The following is a 27,802-nucleotide window of genomic DNA, read 5'->3' as shown; positions in this document are numbered from 1 at the left end:
ATGTCTTTCTTGAATTTATGGTTCCGAAATGACTTCTGCAAACAGTATTACAATACAATCTCCCTGTATTCTAAAGTTCCAATGAGGCCAACCCTTACAAAATTGTCCTTATTTAATATTTTACTCAATTTTCCAGTAAATACAGTGAGCGAGTGCAAGCCATCATGGAAGCCACTCTTCTTTGAGTAAACCTACACTTAATTCCTTTTTCTCTAATTTTTATAACAAAAAGTTTAAAAAATTCCCAGCCCCCTAGTGTTTTTTTGTTGTTCAATTCTAATTTTTTTATAGCTTCTAGTATTTCTTTTGATTTGTTTAAATAATTCTCTAACTTCACTTTCTCTTACTCTTCTTAGCATTTTTGAGATATGGTGGACTGTGGAAACAAATAAGAAAGCTCTATTTGATTTGGATAAAATTTTTGTTATCTAAATTTTCCAAACAAAATATTTCCCTTGTATTGTGTCCTTCATGTTCTCATAGAATGTACTGCAATATTCCATCTGAATGTGTTTTCATTTTTCAACCTGTATTCAGCTTTGTTGCTATCATCATTTTGCAATTGTGTAGATTTTGTGTCGTTGAATTTGTTTAACCCTACAGGTTTCCTCAAAAATAAAAACCTGGCCCCTTCCAAACAAGCTTTTAAAAATCCCCAGCTATTTAGATGGGTCCAGTTTTTACAAAAACTTAATTTTTTGTTTTCAATTGAAATTGGAGTCCTAAATTACTCAGTCGCCTTTTCATGTCAAGTTTATATCCACAACGGAAATAAGCTTATGGTAGATTTTTTATGTTCTTCTTGATCATCTGTTTGTAATTTTGAAACTTGCTTTCCTTTTGCTCTTCAACAAATTCCTTTTTTTTTCTTAATAAATTTTGAACTTATGTTGTTATTCCAATCAAAATATCCTCAAAAAGAATGTTGCAACTTGACGCCACTTTTTTCTTCATATAATCATCTCAATAAATGTCAGTCATTACAAAAATGTTGAAAAGACATGAATCTGGGACTGAAAAACATTTCCAATTTTGTTAGGAAATACTTAGAAAGTTTTCTTGACTCTCCATAGACTCTGTACACAACCGCTGAAGTGGCGTCTGCATGGATACTTCATTCTTTCCATATCCTCTTTTTTTGTCTTGTATCTGCAGCCCTCTGAAAGGTTTCAAATGGTAAAAGTATACTTAAGGACCCTCTATTTCCAAAACACATTTTATTGCTCCAAATTGACTTCACGATTTTAAACAATATTTTGACAAAAATTACTTTCCCATATTTGTGAAAATCTTTTGTATTGCTAGAAAAGAAGTAATTTTTTTCGGATAAAACTCAAAAATAACATGGGAAATGCAAATTTAAACTTGAAAAATCAACCTCCTGGAGTTTCATAAAATAACATAGTCGTTCAATTGAGCTGTTCCAATATTTGCTGCAAAAAGAGTTGTAAACGTTTGGTTTCAACAGGAAAATTGCTTAGAAAGTCACATTTTCTACCCAAAAATAGTGTTCAAAATAACACAAGCATAGGGTCGTCAAAAGTAAGAGGAGATCACACAATGGTCGCAGAAGTCATTCTGGAATGATAAACGGTCACAGAAACTGAAAGAGGGTCCAGTAACTCCACAGTTGGGGTGAAGGGTACAATTTACATACTGTACATACATGTACACTGTGTTTAATTTTGTACAAAAAGTGCAATGCATTATGGCCTACCACAGGTAGACATTAAATGTATGCAAGTTGGCCTCAAAAACATGCAAGATTTGAAGGGAATACAGAACATCCTGAGACCGTAGGATCTACAGTATGTGTAATTTTGTGTATACATACATACACACACACATGTTTACGTTACATACATGTACATGTACCTACATGTACATGTAGTGTGGACTTTCCATTGCTTTCGTGTAGTTAAGAAAAACCAGTGAAAAAACTCATTTTTCTCAAACTGTGAAAATTCTTTCCACCCATTTTTTGTTCTATGATTCCCTTTAGTGTTTCTCTTCATTCTGCCACAGATAAACCTAACCCCAAAATGCCTCTAAACCTGTTTTCCAGAAATGGGGAAACACTGTGTGGACTTGCCCAAGTCCACACAGCGTCGCCTCCAACTGGTTTATGTGGACCTCTTTTGTTCGGAAGTCCACACAGTGAATGTAATGCCTACCCATGTATACGTGTGTAAAGTCCTATTTTAGCCCTTACTCTCTGAGGGTAGTTTACTGCATGTCAGTTGGTTATGCCAATGCCCTCCAGCTGCAGTATATTGGCAGATAAACTATCTTGACAGTGAAGGCTCCAATTGGCAGGAGTTGGAGGCCCTGGAGGGTGCCTGATACTGACCAGCTGGGGGCACTCACTTTGTTATCAGAGGACTCTCATTGTTCTCTTTGGCATGTATTGGAGTGCCTGTCCAGTTACCCTTGAAATGACATGGCAGATATTGGAGGGCCATGCAAAAAACATAGGAGATTTTCTTGAGGCACATATTGGCATGCGTTGGAGGGTCAAGTAGGGTAAGGGTTAGGCATTTTTTACATGTATTTTGTGTTCTGACTAGTACACATGTACATGTAGGCTTATCCAGTCAAGGGCAATAATTGGGTGCTGTGAAAGAAAAGATTACAATTTACAACATATCGGTACTAAAAATATTAAAAATTGACAACTTTATATTGAAGTTTATATAAAATTAAAAAATGATGACCTCAGCTTCTGTTTAATTTGGAAATTTCTAACACGGGAGTCTGTGACTAGAACAGTCAGTGTTTAGTACCCAGACGTTCACCATGTTCACATGAAAAGTAGATGGGAACTGGCGAGACTTGCAAGCTCTATACGTAGGTGCACAATGGAAGTATTTTTGGGAGCGTTTAGGGAAATACCCAATTGACATGACTGTCTGCCAGTGCAATCATTGGTCCCGTGTACTGTTTTTAGACAGTGATACAATGAGGCGTTTCCAAGTCCAAGTAGCTCTTGGAAGTAATCCATTATGTCACTGTGCTAGTTCACACCTATGAATGATGAAGCTTCATGTAAATCACCAACGTACCGTACACGTACATGTTTATGTACAGTACATGCAACAGGTTTGTGATTCATATATTTTTTTAACAATGGCAACTTCCCTCTCGATTCTTTTGTTCTCTTTATTTGGATTTCGGTTTTGCTTAACAATTGAATTTGGGCTTGTACGGTGCCTGTTCGGTGAACATGTGAATCGGTTCCATAAATATGTGCCAAAACAGTTCTGGTTTGGTTTGTTGAACATAGTTCTACTTTCAATTCATTTCTCTTGAATGCTCTGGAAAACTCCATCAGCATACATACATGTACATGTATGTACTTTTAAAGGGAATATACATCATTTGCTTTTGCTGTAATTTTCAGAAATGGATGGAATTGGGGCGTTGGAAATATATATAGAAAATATAGTTACACTGACTTTTTTGAGGTTTTGGGTTCGAAAATGCTATAAAAACCAAGAAAAACAATCATTTTCCTGTAGTCTGGTTCCCTGACTCCATATAAGAAGAAACAGAGCAGTTTACATACATCATGTACATTGGGGAATTGTAAGGCCAGGGAACCAGTCTAGCTGGCTTGTACCCATTCATAGGTGTGTAATCGATTGCAAACAAGTGCGATGGTCAATTGGGGCCAGTATTTGAAAAAAAAAGCCATTTTTTTCCAACACTGGTCGGCTGACCAGCGTTGGAAATTGATACAAAAATACCACTTTTCTTGAAAATGACAGTATACCAGGTGCCATTATTTTACAGGATGCTTTACACTGTCATTCACTAACAGTCCAGCAAGGTATTTCAAAATGATTTGGTAGTTTTATTTTTTTATGTTTGCAAATGTTGTAATTTCCCTTTAAAACTTGAAGAACATGAACATGTACCGGTACCATAAAGTACCTGTACAATACATGTACATGTGTACAATGTACGAACATGTTTGAACACTTTTACATGTACATGTATGCGTCTGAGCTGTATGCATCAGGCATGCAACTTTTTAATTCACACTTCACTTGCACTTACGCCATTAAAAATTGAACACATTGCATTTAATCTTGTTAAGCTAATTGCTTTTTTTTGTGACATCCTTGTTTGAAGCCCAGCTTAGATCAATTTTTCAAAACTGGGATTTTGGGCTCATCGGAAAGGACATTGATCACGCTTTCCAATATTGTGTAGAATATGGGAATCAGACAAAATCTGACCGTATGTAGGTATTCTCAGCCCAATTTTCAGACCTTGGACATCTAAAAAAAAAATTGAGAAATTTGTTGTTATACATGTATGTAGTTTCCCAAATGAACTCTGTGGGAAATTTACAAATTAACTTCACTGAAAGTGAAATATATTCATTCTTCTAATGCAGAGACATGTAAGTTCTGATGCCGAAATCTGAATTGCGATATATTTTTACCTATTGGAGGCTGTTAAGTGTATAAATACGGCCATGCGACGTTTTGTTCTGGATGGTTGCATTTTATAATGTGTAGGCAAGGTCAGTTTTAAGAAGAATCTGTTTGCCTTGTTTGATTGATTTTATTGAGAAATGCCGGTATGTAAATACAGGGTATCATGACATTGGCTGTTACTCTTTATGGATGAAAAATGTAAACAACTCCCATCTTACAAAATATTATTATTTGTTTATTTCTGGTACTAAAACCGAGGATTCCTCAAAAGTGTCCTTGGCACTGTAGCTCACAAGCCTGAAGAAACCTATAGAGAGGAGACAGAGAGAAACCTATTGCAGTTTTGAGAGGTGGGAGGAAAACCCAAGAAGAATATTCTGGGGAAAACCCATGGAATCAGGTAGGGACTGAAAACCCAATCCACATATTGGCCCAGGCGGGATTCGAACCAGGGTCACAGCGGTGGAAGGCGAGGAAAGTACTGCTGCACCAACCTGACTCCCTTAATACGAGTGGTCAAGATGTTCGCACTAGTAAGCAGGAGGTTGTGGGTTTGAGTCCCACCCGCGCAAGCTTATAAATTTTTGCACTGTTCGTACTGTGTTTTTCACTCAGGTCGGCGAAGGGAAAAACCTGTTACTATAAAAAAGACCTTTTTTTTCCTTTTTTTTTTCTTTTTCCTTTGAATTCCAAAGGTCCATGTTCAATCCCGTATTTATTTTTAAACTGATTCATGTGATTGTGTTATCGCAATGTGCACAATATGTGTTAGAGTTAGTAGATCTGATGTGACTATGAGTGCAAAAAAGTGGCCTTTTGCTGGTTTTCCCCCCATGAAGTTATGCTTGACTGATTCATGTGATTTTTGCATACAACATCCTGCTGATTCGATTCTCACCTGTACTTCTGGTACCGGTATGTGTGGGAATTTGCATTGAACAAATTTATGCGAAAGGGTAAATTTTCCAAATGATCAGGAAATGATGGTTCATCTATTCAGCTATTAGACTGACGTTTTCCTTCCTTGTTCTGTGAAACGCCAAGTGTTTTCCTTTTGATTCAGTATTTTCATGTGGTATAATACCGGTACATTGCGAGTAGTGAACAGCTACTGTATGTCTACTCTACAATGTGGCTGCCTCTCTGTATAAAACAGACAAGAGTGACATACAGTACATGTATGTGTGTAGTGTGTACATGTACTAAATTGAGCCAACCACATTCAGTACATGATACATTGTACCTCTATTTTTGTACCGAGACATCTTTCAAAAGTCTTAGCAGTTGTTCAAAGCATGTGGGTATGTTGTGTACAGGCCTCATGTGTTGCATGTGAGTATTGAACTTTTCTCAATCATATTTTTGTGAGTACCGACCACATGTACATGTACCAGTACTATGTATGTGAAATACTGTTGACATGTACATTGTACATGTACTTTTTGTTCATCATCTGGTCATGTCAAGGCATATTTTATTCGTTTACATGTACAATGTAGGTATATTACTCCATTTATGTAGGTCGTTCTTAAGATACATGTACATGTACACATCCTATATGTACATGTACATGTGCATGTCAATTAAGGGTCCAAAATGTGACATTTTTTTCCTGTTCCCATATTGCCACAGAACTTTGTCGTTTGCCATTCAAGTATCGTTGAGAATGAATTCAAATGATTGTTTATTTGGGGCTGTATCATAAGTCCGACGCCTCATAGGTCCGACGCCTCATAAGTCAGAAATTTCAGACTAATGAGGCGTCGTACTTATGAGGCATAACATTTATTTATTCCGCCTCATAGGTCCGACGCCTCATAAGTCCGACGCCTCATAAGTCCGACAACGGAAAAACGAGGCGTTAAATTTGTCGGACTTACGAGGCGTTGGAGCTATGAGGCGTCGGACCTATGAGGCGTCGGACTTATGAGGCGTCGGACGTATGAGGCGTCGGCCTTATGGGCCTTTATTTGGTTAGGGAATACGATTTTGTCGGATTTATGAGGCGTCGGACCTATGAGGCGTCGGACTTATGAGCGGACCCCGTTTATTTGTTGGGCCGGTTACAAGTTTGCTATTCCTATGTATGTGTAATCACTCTTTTGAGGATTACTGCATTAAAGAGTGCATCCAGATTTTTAAAATCATAGTGTACAAATACATGTACATGTATGCATGTAACAGGGATGGGAAAAAGTGCACGTAAACTTTATAGAATGACCACGACGTACATATCATACAAGTACTTAATGTATGTGTACTTCATAAAAGATAAAACATGTAAAAGTGAAAGCTGCTGAATCAAATGAAATCCAAAACTAGAACATAGGGCATCCATTCCCATTCCATTGACAACTTCTGTGTCACCGAAACGAAATGTAGGCCTACATGTTACATATATCTGACATGGCTGACTCATTTTCACAGAATGAGCCTTGGAGATTAGGTCCAGTGATAAACCTACATGTACACACGATGCACGCGTGTAATTTCCTGCTGAATTCATGAAAAGCACACGTTTGTATGTTTCTATTAATTGTGCTTGTGTCTGGTATTTATGTGTACTTGAAAATGTTACCATACTTTGAACATTTACATGGAGTGCGTTCGTGCAGGTTTGCGGGCCGTCACTGTGTTATGGGAAAGTTTTCTATTGTTAACCCTTCGAGCAGTGGCGCAGTGAAAAAATCTCATTGTTTTCCAAATATGGTTATAATTTTTTTTCAGTGGGCCAATAAGGCCAAGCTTCCATGTAATCCTCACCCCTACTATACACCACAAGCCTGTAGACTCCCATTGGCCAGACCCTAGCCACTCCGGAGTAAGGAGTGTTGAAAGACATAAGTCAAGATGGCGCCTAATGCCTTTGTGCAGTAATGGGAGATCTTAGTGGCCAACATCTAAGTGCCGCCGATCCCTTTGTGTCCACCCCTCGTGCCGCCCAGAGCCCAGACAGGTTGTAAACAATCCTGGCCATGTGAATGACCTATATCTTGTACAAAAATTTCAAAGAAATTTGTCAAAGCTAAGAATAGAATATCATACATGGTTAAAAAATAACGGTTCAGAATCATTGTTTTTCTTTGCCAAGGGAAAGAGGAAATATGGCCGTACATATACAAGCCTATATTAGATCCATTAGAATAGGCCTAATTGTTTTGATTGTACAAAAATTGAGTGAAAACTTGTCTTGAACACGAAAAGCTGCTGTTTGTGTGTGCATTTGATTTTGTAAAGCCTTTAAAAGAATGGCGTGATATGCAATGTGTCAATGATGCAACGTGTTTGTACAGGTTTTAATCATGTGAGACTTTCTGTTTCATTTAGACCATAGAAATAACACGTGCTCAAAATGTACATACGTCCTACAAAATATGGTGCAGGCAAATGTACATGTACATGTACATGCGAGCAGTTCAGATAAGGAAACTGCGTTCTGTATGTAATAATTTCTTTTCTTTGTCGACACAGTTCGGATGGTAATGAGTCAGGCTGACTATGCTGTCCAGCAAACAGACCCAAAAGACCCAAAGGGACATGGCACCAGACCCAGTCAGCATCTTCACTAAGATGCGCAAGAGTTTGGCAGGGAAGCACTACCACAGAAACAACGGCGGCTTCGGTAATGGAACGCAAACACGCAGCAAGTCCATGACCATCCCTCAAATGGACCGCGATACTGCGATACCGTATATAAGAAACTCGTCTGTCGATAAAGCTCGGCGTAGCAGTTACAGCTCTTCCCTAGCTGCGAATGAGGAGCACGTGAAGGCAGGACTTGCCGGCGTATCCAATGGTTCCGTGCACATGAATGGTCAAGTGATGAATGGAACTTACGCAGCCATGGATGAGAACGCAAATGATGCCGCTAAGAGCGACTCGCACACAGAGCCCAAACGGCCCGAAGTCAGCGTCTTTGAAAAACAAGGGGCGCGGCCCAAAGTGCGCAAGACTTCAACTGCCGATGACAGCACTAAAGCCTTTGACAAAAGTGCCTCTGGGGGAAAAGTCGGTCTGGAGCAAGGGATGTGCCATTCTGCATGTTCTGGATCCCCAAAGGAGCCACCATGTGTGGAAATGGCACAGCCTCACTTCCCGGCCGTTGAGATCAACTGCGTCAGCTGTTCTGCTTCCAGGAGGGTGTCATCTGAAGCTTCCTCCGGAGGTGGAAAAGCCGTAATGCAGGTACCTCTCCAAGAACCAACCCCTGCTGGAGACCCGTCAGAGCTAGCAATAACCCCGGGGTCTCAATCAAGTGTCTTGTCCAACTCAGACCCTGCCTTGTCAATGTCCGAGGCTCCTGAGATGGAGAATCCTGGCTGTAGAACAGAAATTCCCAAGCCTAACCCTGCCGCTGAATCTCAACTGAAATCTGATGAAGAAGATGAAGAAATCAAGCCAAGCTTTTCTGAACCAGAACAGATTAATGTTGAGGGACAGATTCCCACAAATCCAGCTGCATCATGCTTGAGTTGCCCAACCTGTGACGAAGCTAAGGTTAGTCAAACCTCGGGAATCACCGCACTAAGTGCATCTTGTGTTTCACCTGGAGAACAGTCAAGCACAGACCTGAAATACAGCAGAGTGCCAGATGTCGGGCAAGAAGAATTGCCCATGGAGCACGGCACACTGTTGACGAGCACTGAAGGCTCAGGTCAAAGGTCACCTTCGTCAAACGCAAACCAGACTGAGTCTCTTCTAATTTCCGAATCAGTCTCTGAAGTTGAAAAAAGTGTGGAAAGCATTAACAAACTGGATCCATTAGATGAAAGTAAAACTGGCAGCAGTAAAATCTTAAAGGGTGACTTGATTTCAGAATCCAGAAGTGCTGTTGACCAGGCCATGATGGACAACATTATGGACTTAGTCCCAGCCGCCGTTGTTGAGAGTACGAGCAAACCAACCGGCGATACAGAATCTTGCAAAACAGAAGGCAGCAGGCACTGCTGCACATGCACCTGCAACAAGCCGCTGGTACATCCTGCACCTCCAAGCAGCAAGCGGGACAACGCAGTGAAAGCCACCCTCACATTGGAAGACATCCCCAAAGACATTCCCGGCAGTTCCGGGGACTCTCCAAAACTTCCCCGGACCCCTCACATCGCCATGCTTGTCAACAGCGATGAGCTATTTGCAGATGCGGACAGGAAGAGTAAGAGTCTGTCAGAGCAGGATCTGCGCATGCTGCAGACATTGAATGATTTTTCCATCCACCAAGAGGCCACGCAGAAAAAGCGGGCATTTAAAAAACCAAGTCAGGCAAATTACAGCGAGACCTCACCGGTCCTAGGTGCTGTGAATGCATCCCAAGAATCGACCAGCATCAGTCAAGAGTACCCTCCTGGTCTTGAAAGACATGACGACATCTTTGAGGATCCTGCTATTGTCTTAGGCGCTACAGGTGGTTCAGATGATATCCCGAGGAGAAAGGCTCCTCGAGTTGACAGAAGCTCTAAACCCAAGGAGCTCTGTGAAGCAGCCAAAGGGGCCACAGCAGAGGAGCCTCCTCCTCTCCCACCAAGATTGCCGGCAGCCAAAAAGAACGACCCATTTGCTGCTTATCCCATATTCGACGATGAGGACGACGATTTCCCAACTCATGAGTTCCTTCATGAGATCAACATGGACATCTACACTGATCCCAACACTACGATCAAGAGCAGGTCTCTACCTCGGGACACGACCCCAAGCCAGCGGGCCTCACCTCCGGAGCTGCGGGCCTCACCTCCGGAGCTGCGGGCAGCAAAGAGGGGGAAGACGGTCAACATGAGGAATAGATTCTCGCAGATCTTCAAGCCGGGCAGCAAGAAGAAACGTCACTCCACCCACGGATTTCCCGACCGGCCCTTGCCTGATATCCCGCTCAACCCGAGGCTTCCCAGGAGCAGCGGAAACGCACGGCAGACCAACTCGGTCTTGTTTGGAACATCTACAGGGGACATTGTGTCACAGCAAGCAGTCAAAGGTAAAGTAAAAAGACAAAATAGAATTCATTTATGATATCTGCACTTGTCATATTTGTAGTGGACAAGATACTATCCTCATCCATTCATACCTTGATAAGGGTTCCCACAGTCATGCAAAAAATCTTGGAATATAGTGGAATTTAAAAGTATAATTATAATGGAAAGTCATGGAAAATTGTTGGATTTTTTTTTACAAGGAGTCATGGAGAGTTGATAATTATAAGAAAAAAAATCATAAAAAGTAATGGATTCTATTTTAAGATTTTTTTGGGAATCTTGCTTGATCCAACTGAATAGCAAAACTTACATGTCCACTTGTGGCAGATACAGGAAGGCCTCTTGTCAATTTTGTTGGGAGAGAAAGCACTTGCACTTTTATAGGAACTCTTTTCTATGATATATTTGTGGGATTTTCATCAAATTTCAAGGCTAAGCTTGCTTGTCAAAAAATGAGGCAAAGGTACAGTGATGGAAAGGTAGAATAATATGGAAAATACTGATGCCGTTTTGATTACGTGAAATTGAAATCATATTTAAATTTTTTTTTTTTTTAGCTTTTAAGAGTACATGTACATGTATGTATGTGTAATCCCTTTTCTTTTCTGTTTTCAAAAATTCACTCTTGCAGAGGGTTTGTTGAGGGAGACCCCCACCAAAGAAGAGGTGGACAGGGCGCGAGAGCAGTTTGCGGTCAGTCTACGCAGAATTAGCGAGGTAATTAAACAAGTGTTTAATGACTTCGTGGAGATCAGGAGACAAACTTGCATTGCTTTCAACATTTAAAAAGCCAACAGATTAAATCATCCATCAATACTCACAAATTTCTGCACAATGTTAAAAAAAAAAAAACTGTTGTCTAAACCAGGCACTTTTCAACTGAAAAAAAAACCCATGCACTTAAGAAGTTGTCCATGTACTTTTTAAGTTGAGTATTTCATGGTGAAGTTTGACTTACTCTTTTTTTAACCCTAACCCCCTGAATCCTTCAAAATCCTTTTTGCAAATTGGAGGAATTTGCAGGATTGAGGTTACATTGCAAAAGTGGGTTGCTGATTTCGGAGTACGCACTGTGTCAAGGTCTTGGGCCGGACCTTGTGTTGTTTATGCTCAGCCGTGCATAAATTTAGTCCTTGATTATACTTGACATCCTCCGCACTGCTCCAGGATGTCACTGCCTCTGCCTCAGCCTATTGACAGTCATAGCTGGAGGATTTTGCAGGATTCAGGCATTGGTCACCCCTCCATGGACCATATTCAAGAAATAGCGGAGGAATTTGCAGGATTGAGGCTATATGCTATTTTTCCATGAGGCCAATTGGAGGATTTTGCAGGATTGAGGCTACATCCTAGCAAAAAGGCCTAGGGAGTTAGGGTTAAAGAAGGCTAAAGGTGCAAAATTTGACATTTCGACATTGATATGTGAAAGTTATTTTAAAACAGTTTTGCTTTTGTACTGACCCCGTGAACAGCCAGGTTTTGCCATGGGACATGACATATTTTCATTGTTCGGAAACTCGGGGTAAAATAATAGAGGTTCTGGAATATCTGACGGTGGTGTTTGTGTAAAGGCACCTTTCAGTTTCTGTTAGAAAGGAAATGGTATTTAAATATTTACACAGCGAAGATTTTGATGAGAAACACAACTGGAAATTAATAACAAAAGGATGTTTATTCTAAAGCGGACACCTGAAGTTGACATTCGCTTTCAAATGTCATGCGGTTGAAACTCACAAATCAAGTCAACATTTGTCCAGAGAGTTGCAAGATTTGATTTCAAACAGCAGAGAGGAAAAGAGAAAAAAATATATATTTGCATGTTAAAATCAACATTTCCATCAAAAATGAGAATAAACTGGCAAACGCAGAAGTCGTGAGGTAAACATTATAATTGGTCCTTTGAGTCTCAATTAAATAGATAGTGAAAAATAAAAAAGGGGGCCATCACACCTCATGTAGATCGGATCGAAAATGAAAAGAGAGGAATAGGGAAAATAATATACACATTTGTATTTGCATGTTAAAATAAGCATTTACATCAAAAATAAGAATATACTGGCAAAAGCAGAAGGATTTATAGGGTAAACAGTCCTTTGAGTCTCAATTATGCCTAAATAGTAAGTGAAAAATAAGACAAGAGACCATCACAAATTCATGTAGATCGGATCGAAAATGAAAATGACAAATTTCATCAGGTTGATGACTTTGAGCATCCGTGGTAATTTTCTGGGAATTGTGCATTGTGAAAAGCCCAAGTTAGTGTTGAAAATCATAAGGATGTTTAAGTACAGCCAAGTAAAAAAATAAGAGTTTCTCCTCCGGGCTTTTGAAAAATGAAGGAGGGAACCACCTTGTTTTTCCAAGATTGCAGATTTTTCAAGATGGATTTTCTGGACTCTTTTGCTGATCTTTTTTTGTGTCAAAAGGGGGGAAACAGAGGTGAGCAGTACATATGGAAGCGGGCGGGGACAAGAAGCTAGATTACTTATACTTGGCCAAGCAGCAGGGCTCTTTAGAGCACATGTTATTAATCATTGTAAGAAGTAAATTCTTCAAAAGCACCCTTGGCACTGTATTTAATGTAACACACAACCATGAAGAAACTGTAGAAAAGATGACAAAGAAGTATTCAGTATTAGTGGTGGGAAGAAAACCCCAGAAGATTATGATAAAACACTCTTGGCAACCGACCATGCTTGACACAGGACTGAAAGCCAAATCCACGCATTGGCCTGGACAGGATTTGAACCAGGCCCCTGACTACCCTTGAAGTACTCGTGGGTTCAAATTCTGTACCTTTTTGTTTCTTTCTCTGGTGCAGTACGGATGGTACTGGGGCCCGATGAGTTGGGATGACGCCGAGTCCCGGTTGGAGAACATGCCCGACGGCTCGTTTCTGGTCAGGGACAGCTCCGACGACCGACATCTACTGAGCCTGAGCTTCAGAGCTCAGGGCAGTACGCATCACACGCGGGTTGAGCATCATAATGGTAGGTACCAGACTGTAAGATTCGTTGTTGGGTCCATCACGAGTCAATCCCTAGTCATCACTAGTTAATCACAAGTCATCATAGTACAACACAGAGGTTATCACTAGTCAAATCTTAAGCCTTCACAATTCAAGTCACTAGTCAGTCACAAGTCATTTGTAGCAAGTCAATTGAAAGTCAAATCATAAGTCAAATCACAAGCTTTTACAAGTTAGCCACAATTTTAATCACATTTGGAGTATATTTGTAGCAAATACATGTATACGTCCATTCCTCTGAAATGTATAAAAAAAAGTTATGAGACATACCTTTTTGGTAAAAAGTTAAAGTGCATTTTTTAATCATGTAAAAATGTTTCATGCTTTTCCTGACAACTGAGGGCGCTCTTGCTGTGATGTCACTTTAGGAACACACTCTTCAAATCAGAATTTTCTTTTCAAATTGTAAATCCAAAAATCTGCTTATTGAAAATATTTGTGCACAAAGTTTTCTCTTTTAAAAAGTGAACCACTGAAAGCAGAAAAATAACCACAGCAAACCCCTAACATTCTGGTGATGTTTTAGCAGATTTGAAACTGAAGTTTCTGCCTTGAATGACATTTGGTTTTGCTCATAAATATGAAAATTTGCATCAGCATAAAAGCCAAAAGGGCACCAAAATGCCCTTAAAATGGCAATGAAGATTACAAATAAAGGTAAACGGAACGTAGAGGAACATTTTGAGGGTTTGCAATTTAAAAAATATCATTACATGGGCCCCTTGAACTACATGCATTTGTGTCCATATTCATGCGTGCTTTATCATACTGAATAAATCCTTTCTTCCAAAATACAGTGCTTTGTGTAATTGCAGGTGAGCTTGCTTGCCAAATAGTGACCGATGTATCTACGCACTGCAAACACTGTATTGGCCACAACATGCATCACCGAAATTTCTATATCTATCGATTTTTGCTGAACATATCCTCAAACTGTACTGACATACATGAGAACACATTGTGCAGACAGAACTACATGTACATGTACATGTAAACGTCTGTACGATATGTTGTTCCCATTTGTCGTGTGGAAATAGACGTACAATTACACGTATGTACATTGTATACATTGTACTGTTTTTCTGTTTTCAGGAATTCAACTGCTCATGCATGTTTTTTTGTGTTTTTCACTATAGCATACCCAAACGGGCTTGTACAATGTGCCATTCTCTTCTGACCTACAAATGTATGCATTCAAGTGCGTTTCTATGAATAGAATATCGTGAAAAGTTCAGGAGGGCAACAGGAAACAAAGTGTACAGTGTACATAGAGCAGTCACAACAGGGCAATGAAGTCGTGACGTTTTACATTGATTTTTCCTTCCTGTACATGTACATGTACATGTACATCGACAATGTATGTACATACTACAGTACATGTATTTTCATGCATGTACCCAATGAAGAATAGCCAACAAATTTCCTCCATTTATGTAAATGTAAATTCCTTTAAAATCATAAAACTGTTGAAAACGAGTCGGTTTCACCACCACCGTGCTATTTTTGAGTTTCATCTATAAAAATAGATTCCTTTTTAGATTGCTGTTTATCTAGCAATACAATAGTTATTTACTTGCCAAAAAAAAAATTGGCACACATCTATTATTGAATGGTTACTTTTTGGAATTACTTGCGGTCAGACAATTTTGTATCGCTAATGTACGGAACGGTAACCAGTGTGCTTGCACGTTGGATCTGTTTGTGCCTAAAATCAAACCTTATTTTATTCTTTTTTCAAAGTTTTGCATACGCCCTTGAAGAGAGAAAAAAACTCTTTTTTAGTTGGATTAAAATATACATGTTGAAAATTGATTGAGAGAAAAAAACTTACATTGGTTGAAGAGTGCAAAGAAAGCAACTTTAGCATTATAGCAAGTTTGAGAGAGGACTATGGTTAACCATAGTTTGACTGACTTCACTTGGACGCAGGGTGGTTAGACTACTCTAGTCGAATCAAGTATTTGGGACCGGAGCCCGGGGCATGATTGTATCAATGGTTACCACAATTCTTCATGATGCACAGCATGCAGCGAGCCAGGCCCAGTACCAAGATGTTCGTGCTGACAGCGTTTAGAGGCGTTCACATGCTGCTATTGGTGCGCAGGCGTAAATTACCTCAAGAGTCAACCACTAGTCGACTAATGGTCCTCGTCTGGACTTGCTTGTTGTTGTAAATATGTTTCTGATGGACCCTTTCATTAACATGTATTATTAAATCAACTGTCAGTCTGTCAAGTCCTTGGACTGCACCGTGCCTCTTTTTATCTAAAATTTTAAAATGTTTTTTTTTCGTCTTGTAGGTAAATTCAGTTTCTGGTCTCAGCCCTGCAGTCACGGCAGTGCCTCCATCGTTGAGTTCGTGGAGGAAGCCATGCGTCATTCCCACAGCGGCCGGGTGCTGTACTTCCTGCGGCCCCGCATGCCTGGCTACCCTCCTGCGGCAGTCCAGCTTCTGTACCCGATCTCTCGCTTCCAGAAGTCGCGCTCCCTGCAGCACATGTGCCGTTTCGTCATCCGCAAGCACGTCCGGTTGGACCACATTGACAATCTGCCCTTGCCGCGGAGGTTGAAGGACTACTTAAAGGAGGCACAATACTACACGCAGGAGGACATCTTACACTAAAGGTATAACCAGTATTTGAGAATCGTGTGTGACATCTCATACTGTCTTAGAGCCAGACGCGCTTCTTTCACTTACTGATGTTCCCATCTTGTGAAGAAATAATGATGAAAATGATGAAAATATCATTATGCAACTTTTGCCACTTTTATCATACAGTGTATGTACTTAAAAGTGAAAAATTTAAACAGAGATTGAGTGTCTCATTGACACCACAGTTTTTGGTGTGTGGTGATCATTTTGCCACAATATGTCTAAAAGCTAATGAATTTTCGCCTTTCTTTTTTTCTCCGATACTGAACTTAAATTGTTTGCATTTTGTTGATCTATATCTGCTATGTACATTGTTGGCCTTGTATGCAAACTTTTAAGTTTTTTTGAAATTGGGCATTCAACATCTTCTACATGTACATGTTTCTTCTGCACAAATGATTTGCTCTTTTTTTTCTTTAGTAAACGTACATGTACATAGATCCCAGCATTAAAATAAGACACTGGCTTGTCTTAACTATTGCCTTTATCTTTACATCAATTTTGGACCAAACATTAAAGTCCTATTTTATGCAAATTCAAAAGTCAATAAATGAATTGAGTATTAATAAAGACTATTTTCAAGGAATGTTGAAACCAATAATATTTAAATGCGAAATATTTAGAAACTGGCAATACATGCGAATACTGGTGTATAAATTTGTAAAAATGTTGCCGGCTTTATGAAAAGAAATACATGTATGAAGCAAGGGTCCAGGTGTAAAACACAAAAATATATTCTAGTATTTACCAAAAGAAATACACGTACATGTACGTGGTATTGGATTTGATTTTTAATGGATTACCTCCATACATGGCAGTGTTGTAAATAGCATTTTTGGATACTTGTTCACATGTATATATTGTAACGTGCGTAGCCAATCAGTTTCCCTAGCCCTGCCAGGTCTAGTGATGTCAGCACCTGCTGTTGAATGCCACAGCTCTGGTGGTGCTTCCAGTTGAGCCCTTCTATACCTCTGTGGTAGTGTGGATTGATTTTGGGTTGATTTGGGGTGGGTGACCTAGTGGATTGAGTTGATCACTGTGGAAGGGGGTGGATTCGGGTGGATATGGGTGGATCACCAGTGGATGGGAGGATCACTGGTGGATTTAATGTGGATCACTGTGGACCACACCCCTTTAACCAACTATAATTAATTAGACAATCAACAATAAATTAGGCACAGGAGATCTGCTTTACTTGGCAACGCATGTTACAATATTGTGGTCTGTACATGTATGAACCTAATACATGCACCTCAGTGGAAATGTTTCCTTAATTTTTTCAAAACTGTTAAGTTCACGTTGAGTGTGCCTTCTAGTTGTGTAACACAGCATTGTATGGACGATGGACCATGGATATGATGAGACAGTTCTCCTGGTGGGGGGATGGGGGAGCAGGGGGTAGAGAGTGCAGGGCATGGGGAAGGGACTTCTCTAACAAGCTCAGTGGCTTTTGTAATTAATTTTTTTCTCTGATTTGTTACAATCGAGAAAATGTTACAAAGCTGTCTGAAAGTTCCCCCACATCAAGTCAGACTTTATCCCCCTCCCCCAAATTGCACACCCCAGCCCCTATCTCTTCTACAGTGGCCCAACTAACAACTTTTCACTCTACAGAAATGCACGTAGAAATACTCTGTAAATAGTTGCGTGAGTGCAGTGGCATTAACAGATGCTGCCGTCCTCGCATACTTGTACATAAGAATTGAATATTATGCTCTGGTGACAGCAGAATTACATGTACATGTAGCTAAGGAACTTTTTCTGTACAATACTCAGAGAAGCAATTTACTGAAAATGACGATATGTTTGAGCAGCAACTGTACAGGAGGCTACTTTAAGGAATTTTGCCTTGCTAGGAACTATTATGATGAACTTAAAGTCAAAGTTGATGATTTCAAACATTCACAAAATAAGTTGTATAAACGTGTACATATATGATAAAAATGTGGCTTGACTGGTGATTTCTTTGAGAGCTCAGATTTAATCAAATTCTTGTATCGAAGTTAAGAAAATGGGATTCTACTTAAGTTTGCTAAACCAGATTTGCTGTACAAATTTGCCTTATTTTGTTATTTGAGCATCACAAATTAATGCCGTGTGAGTAACTATTTTGTATATCGGTGCATAATATATATTGTTTATGAATTTAGTTCTGTTTGATTTTTCTCGCCATTTTATTGGCTGATGATCCTGTTGATTTTTCAATAATTGCTCATGTCTTAAAATCGTGTACATTGTAGAACAAGGGTGCATAACAATCAGAACACATCAAATTAAATTTTAAGTTTCAATGTGAACCAAATTTTATTGGGAATATTATTATTATACCGACATGTACATGCTTGAAAGCCGTGGCTTTTGGGGAATGAAACTTGGTGTCCGTCTAAGCGTGCAATGTTATGATGACTACATAGAGAGCCCTCATTTTTCAAGTATACACTGCTTTACGCATTATCTCTAACACGGATATGATTTTCAGGGTTTTTCCAGCTTAATGGATTTCAAAAAGTTTCCACTGCTTTTTTTTTCTTGTGGGCCAAAATGTGATTGGAAAGTTTTGCAGTGGGTAGTTTTAAGGCGTGCCTTTTTTATGGCAAATACATAGAAAGACCCTGCCTTGCTTTGGAGATCTGTAAAATATTTGTGTGTGGAATGTTGATGTTTTATCCCCCCCCCCCATCCCACACTGCTCTATCAGCCAGTTTTGAAATATGAAATATTCCCTGGTGAAAAATTCTATGAAATAAAAAAATCCTAGGTCATTTGTTCATAGACAGCCAAAAGGCGGATACATATGTCATGAAATGTTTCATTAACTTTAAAAGCCCAGAATAAATCAATAACGGAATTTTCAGTAAGCGCGTGCAACAAATTTGTCAAATTATGCCAAGTTTGGACCATGGTATGCAAAACCAAAAACAAATAGGGTTATATTATTATACTTGGCATTGATAAATTAACATGGAATTTGGACGACAACTGCAGTTGATTGCATTGTAGCTATAGTAGTGTATCAAAAAGCCATTTTGGGAGTTTGTATGAAACATGAATTTAACATAGTTCTTGTCCCTTATGTTAAAACCTTTATTTAAAGCTTTAAAGTTGCAACTAGAATGAGAAGACTTAAAAGTGTCTTGGTTTAGCTCTGGAAATATTTGTAAAGTGAGCTGCCGTGTACATGTATGTCATAAATTAACCTCGAATATCAAGCTCTATAAGTTCTATAAATGTATATATTCTGGGCATTTAGTTTCTTTGAAATGTTTATAAATTTGAACAATTTTGTTTATATGTTTTGCTGGTTCTATATTTTGTTTTTGCTCGCTGTCTTCCTGATGGAATTTGTTTTTTGGGGGAAAATGTATATATTTATAAAAATGAATTTAAAACTGAAAACAGGCACATGGCAAACGGCGTACATGTGTAAAATAGAAAAGAAAAGGTGGCTATGTGTAACATGATAGTAACAGTGTATTGGTAATGGTAAACTCATAGGAATAAACAGTTGAGACAGATTATTAAAAAAAATAAGTATATGCATATGATATGCCAATTTATGAAAAATGTATGTTGTGTTTTATTAATTGAGTGATTGAATTTTTATGGACAAGAATAATCAGACTATGCACAGACACTACAAAAATAGTGAAGACACAATTTCATTTTTATTCATTCCCTTTTTTAATTTTAATTTTAAATGGTTTTGCATGGACAAAAACAAGCCTTGTTTGAGAACCATAGAACAGTCCACAGCACACAAGAAAATTGTGTTATTCCACTACAAAGAATCTCCTTGTTGAAAGGTACAGTCTCAGTTTTAACTTCAAAGAGTTTCAAATCTTATCAAACAACATAGTTCGAGAAATCAGATACAACTGGCCCTGAGGATACCCCTTTCCCCACCCCTATCCCCCCAAGAAAAAAAGATGCACTGAACATCCCATAAATTTCATGAATTTGAATTTGTACTTTGAATATAGGCAAAGTTTCTAGAAAGTGGATCTTGCATTCACTGGAGTAAGTCTGGTACCAAAATCACACTACTACATGTACAACATCAGCGTTGCTGGCAGTCTAGGAACCCAGCTAGAAAAAGGAATATCCAATGTCAGAAATGGCAAGTTTTGTCTAGGGCTATGATGATAACACAATGTGTCAATGGCCAAAACTGTAGTGACATCCACAAAACAGCCAATTGGAATCCAGCCACAAAATGCCATGGTGGTATTAGAGTCTGTGGCTAGCCATTTCTCCTTTGCTGACCCCACTGCATAATGACCAATGAGATCAGTAGATAGGGCTTATGAATATGCAAAAGGCGGAACAGCGCACTCTGATTGGTCCCATCCTAGCTGATGTCATACACCAGTCTCCTCCCTCTGCTTGATCCACTGGCTGAGATTGGTCACTAGCGCCTGCTGGTGTCTCTGCAGTAAGCTGTACGTAGACCCTACTGCCTGGCTCAGTATGCCTGCTAGCTCGCCCTGTAACACGCCTTTTTCTGGTAGCTTAGAGAATTCCGTCATTTGCTTGGCCGACATCAGTCTGTTTTCCACCAGACCACCTAGAAACAGACAAAGAATCCACATTATGCTTTATCAAAGTTGCCACCAAAGGCTCTGCTCTTTAATGTAACTTTTGTTCATCAGCTGGATACGCCAATCCTTTCACATGGAGTGCATTGCAGGATGCAAATCTAATAAGTAAATACGAAAGGTGTTCATTTTCTTATCAGAGGATTGGCTTAGTGTTCTTTAGAGTTTGTGGTGCTAACCCATACAGAAATGCAGTATAGTCCTCTACGTTCAGACGGAGTTGAAGGGCAATGGTTTTGTGTTGTCTGAGTAGGCTCATCGTCCATGCGAATCCTAATCAGTCGACCATTTTATTCCCGAATGATGCATGCAAATTTAAACCATGTGCAATTTTCAAATGGCGCACATGTAAAACTTGTCTCATGTGTTTGAAAAATTCAAATTTTTCGATTGACTCCAAGTTTGAATAATCGAATACTGAATTTATTAAACAGCCCTACTGGCAATGCACCCTATGTCAGTAGGCAGGTCAGAAATTGGAGACTAACTTTTTCCAATCACTGTGGACTAGCATATATTCCATGAAAACCTATCAACTATGTAAACCATAGTTCTTGACCAAACTTGCTCATGTGTGACATGCAAGAGTTGGACATCTACTGAGAAAAACAAGTGACATCTTACCAAGCAAGTGAATCTTGGGAATCTTCTTGGTTGCCTTGAGTAGCTCCTTGACGAGCGGCTCGTCGCTGACGGCGTACACGTTCTGTCCCACCAGCAGAGGGCTCATGTTCTCCAAGCGAGTGCCCAGCAAGGCCTCTCTGACGATCTTGTTGCTGTACACCTTGAGGGAGATGCCCACCTTCTTCAGCCGACGCTTCATGATGGCCAGCTCCTCCTGCGTCATCCCTTCGTGATGGAAGGCAGCGACGAGGGACCGTGAGACCATCTCCTGCCGGCACTGGTTGGCCAGAAACGTCTGGACTGCCATGGGCTGCCAGGATAAAAAAATGCTACGGTTAGAATTTGGCCAGGGTAAACTTGGTTCAATACTGGATTTTGTATAAATGGGTACCGGCATCTCATCCAGGAGTGGAAAGATCATATTCTCAGTCATTTCATGTCAAGGAAACCGGGGAATAAACACTGGCCTGATGAGCCATATAGGCTCGGGACAGATTTTCTTAAAGAAAAAATGAACACACCGAGTTGTGACCATCAACACACCCTTTTTAGAGGTCACGGGGTCCGTCTTAATGTTGACAGGTGCTTTTTATTACCTTCTTTTCAGGCATTGGCCTGTACCGCATGGAGCACTGTTCAGCCATGAGTCTGTTGTCCTTGGGTTTCTTATACTTGGTCAGCTCCATCAGCTTGGCCCGTGTGATGTGCATGGGTCTGGGCGTGCGGGTGTTGACTGATTTCATGGTGCGTACACACATCACTGACGGCACCCATACTGGTACTGCAAAGAGTAATATTTCTTTAAAGTCGGGCATGTCCATAGATCAAGCAAAGTCACTTACAAGCTATGAGGTTTGTTTAGGTTTTCTTCAGAGAAAATGAGATTTGCCCAAGTGCATCAATTTTCTGAGACAAACTTGTAATAACTGATAGCATCTCAATATCTATTCAACACTGATTTAATCATCTATAGACCAAATACTCTGTTTAAAAAATGGGGGACAATTGCAGTCGAGAACTAAGTAAGGCAGCTTGAAACTGGTTCTCTTCACGATCGGTACGGTCAGAATTTTAATTGGAAACCAGTTCAGGCCAGTTCCTGTCTCCCTATCATCGTTTGAAATAAGTTTGTGTTTACAAACGAGATCCAGTCTAATTAGGCCTAGGCCTACTCATTATTAGATGCATCGCGCTCGGTAACGGATCGCAATCAGGACCATGTACCTACGCCACATTGCGTCATTCAAACGAGTCGAAATTTAACATGTTTTCGATCGTGAGGAGAGCTCTTGGACTTAAACATGAAATTTCATTTTTCATCCAGATCGTACACTGTTTCGCACGATGGCACTTGGCAGCGCTTTTGCTTGGACCCACTATCGCCAGACCATGTCCAAATGTTAAAAAGGCAATAAGTTGGGTCCAAATTACTCGGACTAATGCACCTATCAATTGTGGGGGGGGGGGGGGGAGAACAGTCTACTCTAACCATATCCAATCCCTACAAATTAATCCATGCATGTTACCGCGCGTCCGGAAATTGGGCAGGAATCAACGCGAATCAACAATGACTTTTAACTCACCTCTTATTTTTGAGCACTTACAAAAAACTTTTGAAGCCATGGGATTAATTGTATCGAGAACGTAGCATTCACCTACTTTGACGAACCATGGTGGGTCAAATCATAAAATTTAAAACAAACTGTAGCCTGAGGTGAGGCCTTGGAACTTAACTAAACGCACAGAATGTCCGAATGTCCATTTATCGCCGCCTGCTTGAGGGCGCCCTCTACTTAGTTGATATCTGGCTCAAGCAAGCATGGACATAATAGTTCCTTATACACACTTTAGTTTTGTTTTTGTAATACATGTAGTACTTTTTTTCTTCAACATTTTTTGTCAAATTTGAAATCAATTGTGTCGTATATCACAGTCAATGATGGGACGCAAATTCAAATCAGTGCAATATGTTTTTCTTGAGTTACCGTCTCCACAAAGCGTGCAAAAGCCTTTATTTTTGTCCGATTAAAAGTGACTCGTATCCGAATTCATTTTTTTCGCGATTAGTACTCTGTGATTCCTTAAAATATATTAGTTTTATTCTTCAAGGGTTCCCGTTGATTTCCAAAACACTAGTGTTCTAGATCCCGAACAATTATTGAACGAAATTACAATTCAGTGCACTGTGTTGTTCTTGAGTTATCGTCTCCACAAAGAGTGCTTTATTTTTGTCCGATTAAAAGTGACTCAAATCCGAATTGAATTCTTCGCAATTAGTACGCTGTTTCCTTAAATCATATTAAATTTATTCTTCAAGTTTTGCCGTTGATTTTCAAAACATTAGTGCTCTACATCCCGAACAATTATTGAACGAAATTTCAATTCAGTGCACTGTGTTGTTCTTGAGTTATCGTCTCCACAAATAGTGCTTTATTTTTGTCCGATTAAAAGTGACTCGAATCCGAATTGAATTCTTCGCAATTAGTACGCTGTGTTTCCTTAAATCATATTAAATTTATTCTTCAAGTGTTGCCGTTGATTTTCAAAACATTAGTGTCCTACATCCCGAACAATTATTGAACGAAATTTCAATTCATTGCACTGTGTTGTTCCTGAGTTATCGTCTCCGCAAAGTGTGCTTTATTTTTGTTCACTATTCAAACACCCCAAATTTCAAAGATTTAGACAAAATTCATTGATATTTTTGAGGACAAAAGTTACATTTTCAACCCATTTTGCCCCAATTTTTAGGCGAAATTTTCTTTTTAGAAGCACGTCTGTCATCAAATCGCATTGGAATCTCTTCTAGGGTCCATTTGCATCTTCTCTACAAGTTTTTTACGGAAATTCATTTTTTCGGCCAAAATTTGGCCAAAAATGGACTTTTCTCCAAACAACTCAGAAAATCCTTCAGAGGCAAGAGGAGCATCAATCACTATTCAAACACCCCAAATTTCAAAGATTTCGACAAAATTCATTGATATTTTTGAGGAAAAAAGTCACATTTTCAACTGATTTAGCCCCAATTTTTAGGCGAAATTTTCTTTTTAGAAGCAAGTATGTCATCAAATCGCATTGGAATCAAGGACGGATCCAGGGGGGGGGGGGCCAAAGGGGGCCATGGCCCCCCCCCCCCAAAAAAACGAAATCAATTTTTTTTTTTTATGTGACATCGCAATAACGGCAGGCAATGAGTACACCACCATCTTTTCCTCAAACAAAAAAACATTGGTTAAAGAGGTCAGAAATTGCCTCGGATCGCACCACAGAACATCTAGAATCCAAAAAATTTTCGGGGCCCGCTTCCCCACGCCGTAATTTTTTTGACCCACTTTTTGACATCGCAATAAAGGCAGGCAATGAGTACACCACCATCTTTTCCTTAAAAAAAAACATTGGTTAAAGTGGTCAGAAATTGCCTCAGATCGCACCACAGAGCATCTAGAATCCAAATTTTTTTTGACCCACTTTTTGGGGAGACCAAACATTTTTTGGGCCCCCCAAAAATTGTGTTCTGGATCCGCCCTTGATTGGAATGTCTTCTAAGATCCTTTAGGCATCTTCCCTAATAATTTTACGGAAATTAATTTTTCGGCCAAAATTGAAAAAAAAACAACAAGGGGTTTGCCTTACATTTTTATCAAAATTTGGCCAAAAATGGACTTTTCTCCAGACAACTCAGAAAATCCTTCAGAGGCAAGAGGAACATCAATCACTATTCAAACACCCCAAATTTCAAAGATTTCGACAAAATTCATTGATATTTTTGAGGAAAAAAAATCACATTTTCAACCGGTTTTGCCCAAATTTTAGGCGCAATTTTCTTTTTAGAAGCACGTCCGTCATCAAATCGCATTGGAATGTCTTCTAGGGTCCATTAGGCATCTTCCCTACAAGTTTTACGGAAATTCATTTTTCGGCCAAAATTGAAAAAAATGCAAGGGGTTAGCCTTACATTTTTATCAAAATTTGGCCAAAAATGGACTTTTCTCCAAACAACTCAGAAAATCCTTCAGAGGCAAGAGGAACATCAATCACTATTTAAACACCTCAAATTTCAAAGATTTCGACACAATTCATTGATATTTTTGAGGAAAAAAAAATCACATTTTCAAGCGGTTTTGCCCCAATTTTAGGCGAAATTTTCTTTTTAGAAGCACGTCCGTCATCAAATCGCATTGGAATGTCTTCTAGGGTCTATTAGGCATCTTCCCTACAAGTTTTACGGAAATTAATTTTTTGGCCAAAATTGAAAAAAATGCAAGGGGTTAGCCTTACATTTTATCAAAATTTGGCCAAAAATGGACTTTTCTCCAAACAACTCAGAAAATCCTTCAGAGGCAAGAGGAACATCAATCACTATTCAAACATCTCAAATTTCAAAGATTTAGACAAATTCATTGATATGTTTGAGGAAAAAAGTCACATTTTCAACTGATTTAGCCCCAATTTTTAGGCGAAAATTTCTTTTTAGAAGCAAGTATGTCATCAAATCGCATCGGAATGTCTTCTAGGATCCTTTATGCATCTTCCCTACAAGTTTTACGGAAATTCATTTTTCGGCCAAAATTGAAAAAAATGCAAGGGGTTAGCCTTACATTTTTATCAAAATTTGGCCAAAAATTGACTTTTCTCCAAACAACTCAGAAAATTCTTCAGAGGCAAGAGGAACATCAATCACTATTCAAACACCCCAAATTTCAATGATTTAGACAATATTCATTGATATTTTTGAGGAAAAAAAAATCACATTTTCAAGCGGTTTTGCCCAAGTTTTAGGCGAAATTTTCTAATTAGAAGTACGTCCGTCATCAAATCGAATTGGAATGTCTTCTAGGGTCCATTAGGCATCTTCCCTACAAGTTTTACGGAAATTCTTTTTTTGGCCAAAATTGAAAAAAATGCAAGGGGTTAGCCTTAGATTTTTATCAAAATTTGGCCAAAAATGGACTTTTCTCCAAACAACTCAGAAACTCCTTTAGAGGCAAGAGGAACATCAATCACTATTCAAACACCCCAAATTTCAAAGATATAGACAAATTACATTGATATTTTTGAGGAAAAAAAATCACATTTTCAACCGGTTTTGCCCAAATTTTAGGCGATTTTTTTGTTTAAGAAGCACGTCCGTCATCAAATCGAATTGGAATGTCTTCTAGGGTCTATTAGGCATCTTCCCTACAAGTTTTACGGAAATTAATTTTTTGGCCCAAAATTGAAAAAAATGCAAGGGGTTAGCCTTACATTTTTATCAAAATTTGGCCAAAAATGGACTTTTCTCCAAACAACTCAGAAAATACTGCAGAGGCAAGACGAACATCAATCACTATTCAAACACCCCAAATTTCAAAGATTTAGACAAAACTCATTGATATTTTTGAGGAAAAAAGTCACATTTTCAACTGATTTAGCCCCAATTTTTAGGCGAAATTTTCTTTTTAGAAGCAAGTATGTCATCAAATCGCATTGGAATGTCTTCTAGGATCCTTTAGGCATCTTCCCTACAAGTTTTACGGAAATTCATATTTCGGCCAAAATTGAAAAAATTGCAAGGGGTTAGCCTTACATTTTTATCAAAATTTGGCCAAAAATGGACTTTTCTCCAAACAACTCAGAAAATCCTTCAGAGGCAAGAGGAACATCAATCACTATTTAAACACCTCAAATTTCAAAGATTTCGACAAAATTCATTGATATTTTTGAGGAAAAAAAATCACATTTTCAACCGGTTTTGCCCCAATATTAGGCGAAATTTTCTTTTTAGAAGCAAGTATGTCATCAAATCGCATCGGAATGTCTTCTAGTATCCTTTAGGCATCTTCTCTACAAGTTTTACGGAAATTCATTTTTCGGCCAAAATTGAAAAAAATGCAAGGGGTTAGCCTTACATTTTTATCAAAATTTGGCCAAAAATGGACTTTTCTCCAAACAACTCAGAAAATTCTTCAGAGGCAAGAGGAACATCAATCACTATTCAAACACCCCAAATTTCAATGATTTAGACAATATTCATTGATATTTTTGAGGGAAAAAAAATCACATTTTCAAGCGGTTTTGCCCAAATTTTAGGCGAAATTTTCTTTTTAGAAGCACGTCCGTCATCAAATCGAATTGGAATGTCTTCTAGGGTCCATTAGGCATCTTCCCTACAAGTTTTACGGAAATTCATTTTTTGGCCAAAATTGAAAAAAATGCAAGGGGTTAGCCTGAGATTTTTATCAAAATTTGGCCAAAAATGGACTTTTCTCCAAACAACTCAGAAAATTCTTCAGAGGCAAGAGGAACATCAATCACTATTCAAACACCCCAAATTTCAATGATTTAGACAATATTCATTGATATTTTTGAGGAAAAAAAAATCACATTTTCAAGCGGTTTTGCCCCAATTTTAGGCGAAATTTTCTTTTTAGAAGCACGTCCGTCATCAAATCGAATTGGAATGTCTTCTAGGGTCCATTAGGCATCTTCCCTACAAGTTTTACGGAAATTCT

The 27,802-nt window shown here is 39.0% G+C and overlaps 2 protein-coding genes across 3 annotated transcripts; one reads left to right on the top strand and one right to left on the bottom strand.

Moving 5' to 3' along the window:
* Positions 1-6,631: 6,631 nt before the first annotated feature.
* Positions 6,632-17,917, top strand: LOC119723209. The gene is made up of 5 exons (XM_038193771.1): positions 6,632-6,647; positions 7,933-10,410; positions 11,040-11,125; positions 13,230-13,398; positions 15,737-17,917. The coding sequence occupies exons 1-5, from the start codon at positions 6,632-6,634 to the stop codon at positions 16,057-16,059; spliced, it is 3,072 nt and encodes a 1,023-aa protein (XP_038049699.1). The 3' UTR covers positions 16,060-17,917.
* A 2,326-nt stretch (positions 17,918-20,243) lies between these two features.
* LOC119722793 (39S ribosomal protein L10, mitochondrial-like) lies at positions 20,244-23,095 on the bottom strand. 2 transcript variants are annotated; one of them, XM_038193130.1, is made up of 4 exons: positions 22,916-23,095; positions 21,908-22,092; positions 21,312-21,621; positions 20,244-20,656 (listed from the first exon to the last, which is right to left on the bottom strand). In XM_038193130.1, exons 1-4 carry the CDS (start codon positions 22,932-22,934, stop codon positions 20,451-20,453), a joined length of 720 nt encoding a protein of 239 aa, XP_038049058.1. In that variant the 5' UTR covers positions 22,935-23,095; the 3' UTR covers positions 20,244-20,450. The 2 variants fall into 2 exon arrangements, with proteins under 2 accessions (XP_038049058.1, XP_038049057.1); XM_038193129.1 differs by having other exon boundaries at positions 20,247-20,656; positions 22,895-23,095.
* Positions 23,096-27,802: the final 4,707 nt, after the last annotated feature.

The sequence above is a fragment of the Patiria miniata genome, unplaced genomic scaffold, assembly GCF_015706575.1.
Source record: "Patiria miniata isolate m_02_andy unplaced genomic scaffold, ASM1570657v1 HiC_scaffold_16, whole genome shotgun sequence".
In the NCBI taxonomy this organism is placed as follows: domain Eukaryota; kingdom Metazoa; phylum Echinodermata; class Asteroidea; order Valvatida; family Asterinidae; genus Patiria; species Patiria miniata.
This window is presented reverse-complemented; position numbering and strand designations above follow the sequence as displayed.

Coding starts and splice junctions, on each gene's coding strand:
- LOC119723209 (XM_038193771.1), top strand. Junction 10,411..11,039: donor GTCACAGCAAGCAGTCAAAG/GTAAAGTAAAAA, acceptor TCACTCTTGCAG/AGGGTTTGTTGAGGGAGACC. Junction 13,399..15,736: donor GCGGGTTGAGCATCATAATG/GTAGGTACCAGA, acceptor TTCGTCTTGTAG/GTAAATTCAGTTTCTGGTCT.
- LOC119722793 (XM_038193129.1), bottom strand. CDS start 22,934: ATGGCTTCAAAAGTTTTTTGTAAGTGCTCAAAAATAAGAG. Junction 22,093..22,894: donor TAAGTGCTCAAAAATAAGAG/GTGAGTTAAAAG, acceptor TACTCTTTGCAG/TACCAGTATGGGTGCCGTCA. Junction 20,657..21,311: donor TCCCAAGATTCACTTGCTTG/GTAAGATGTCAC, acceptor GTCTGTTTCTAG/GTGGTCTGGTGGAAAACAGA.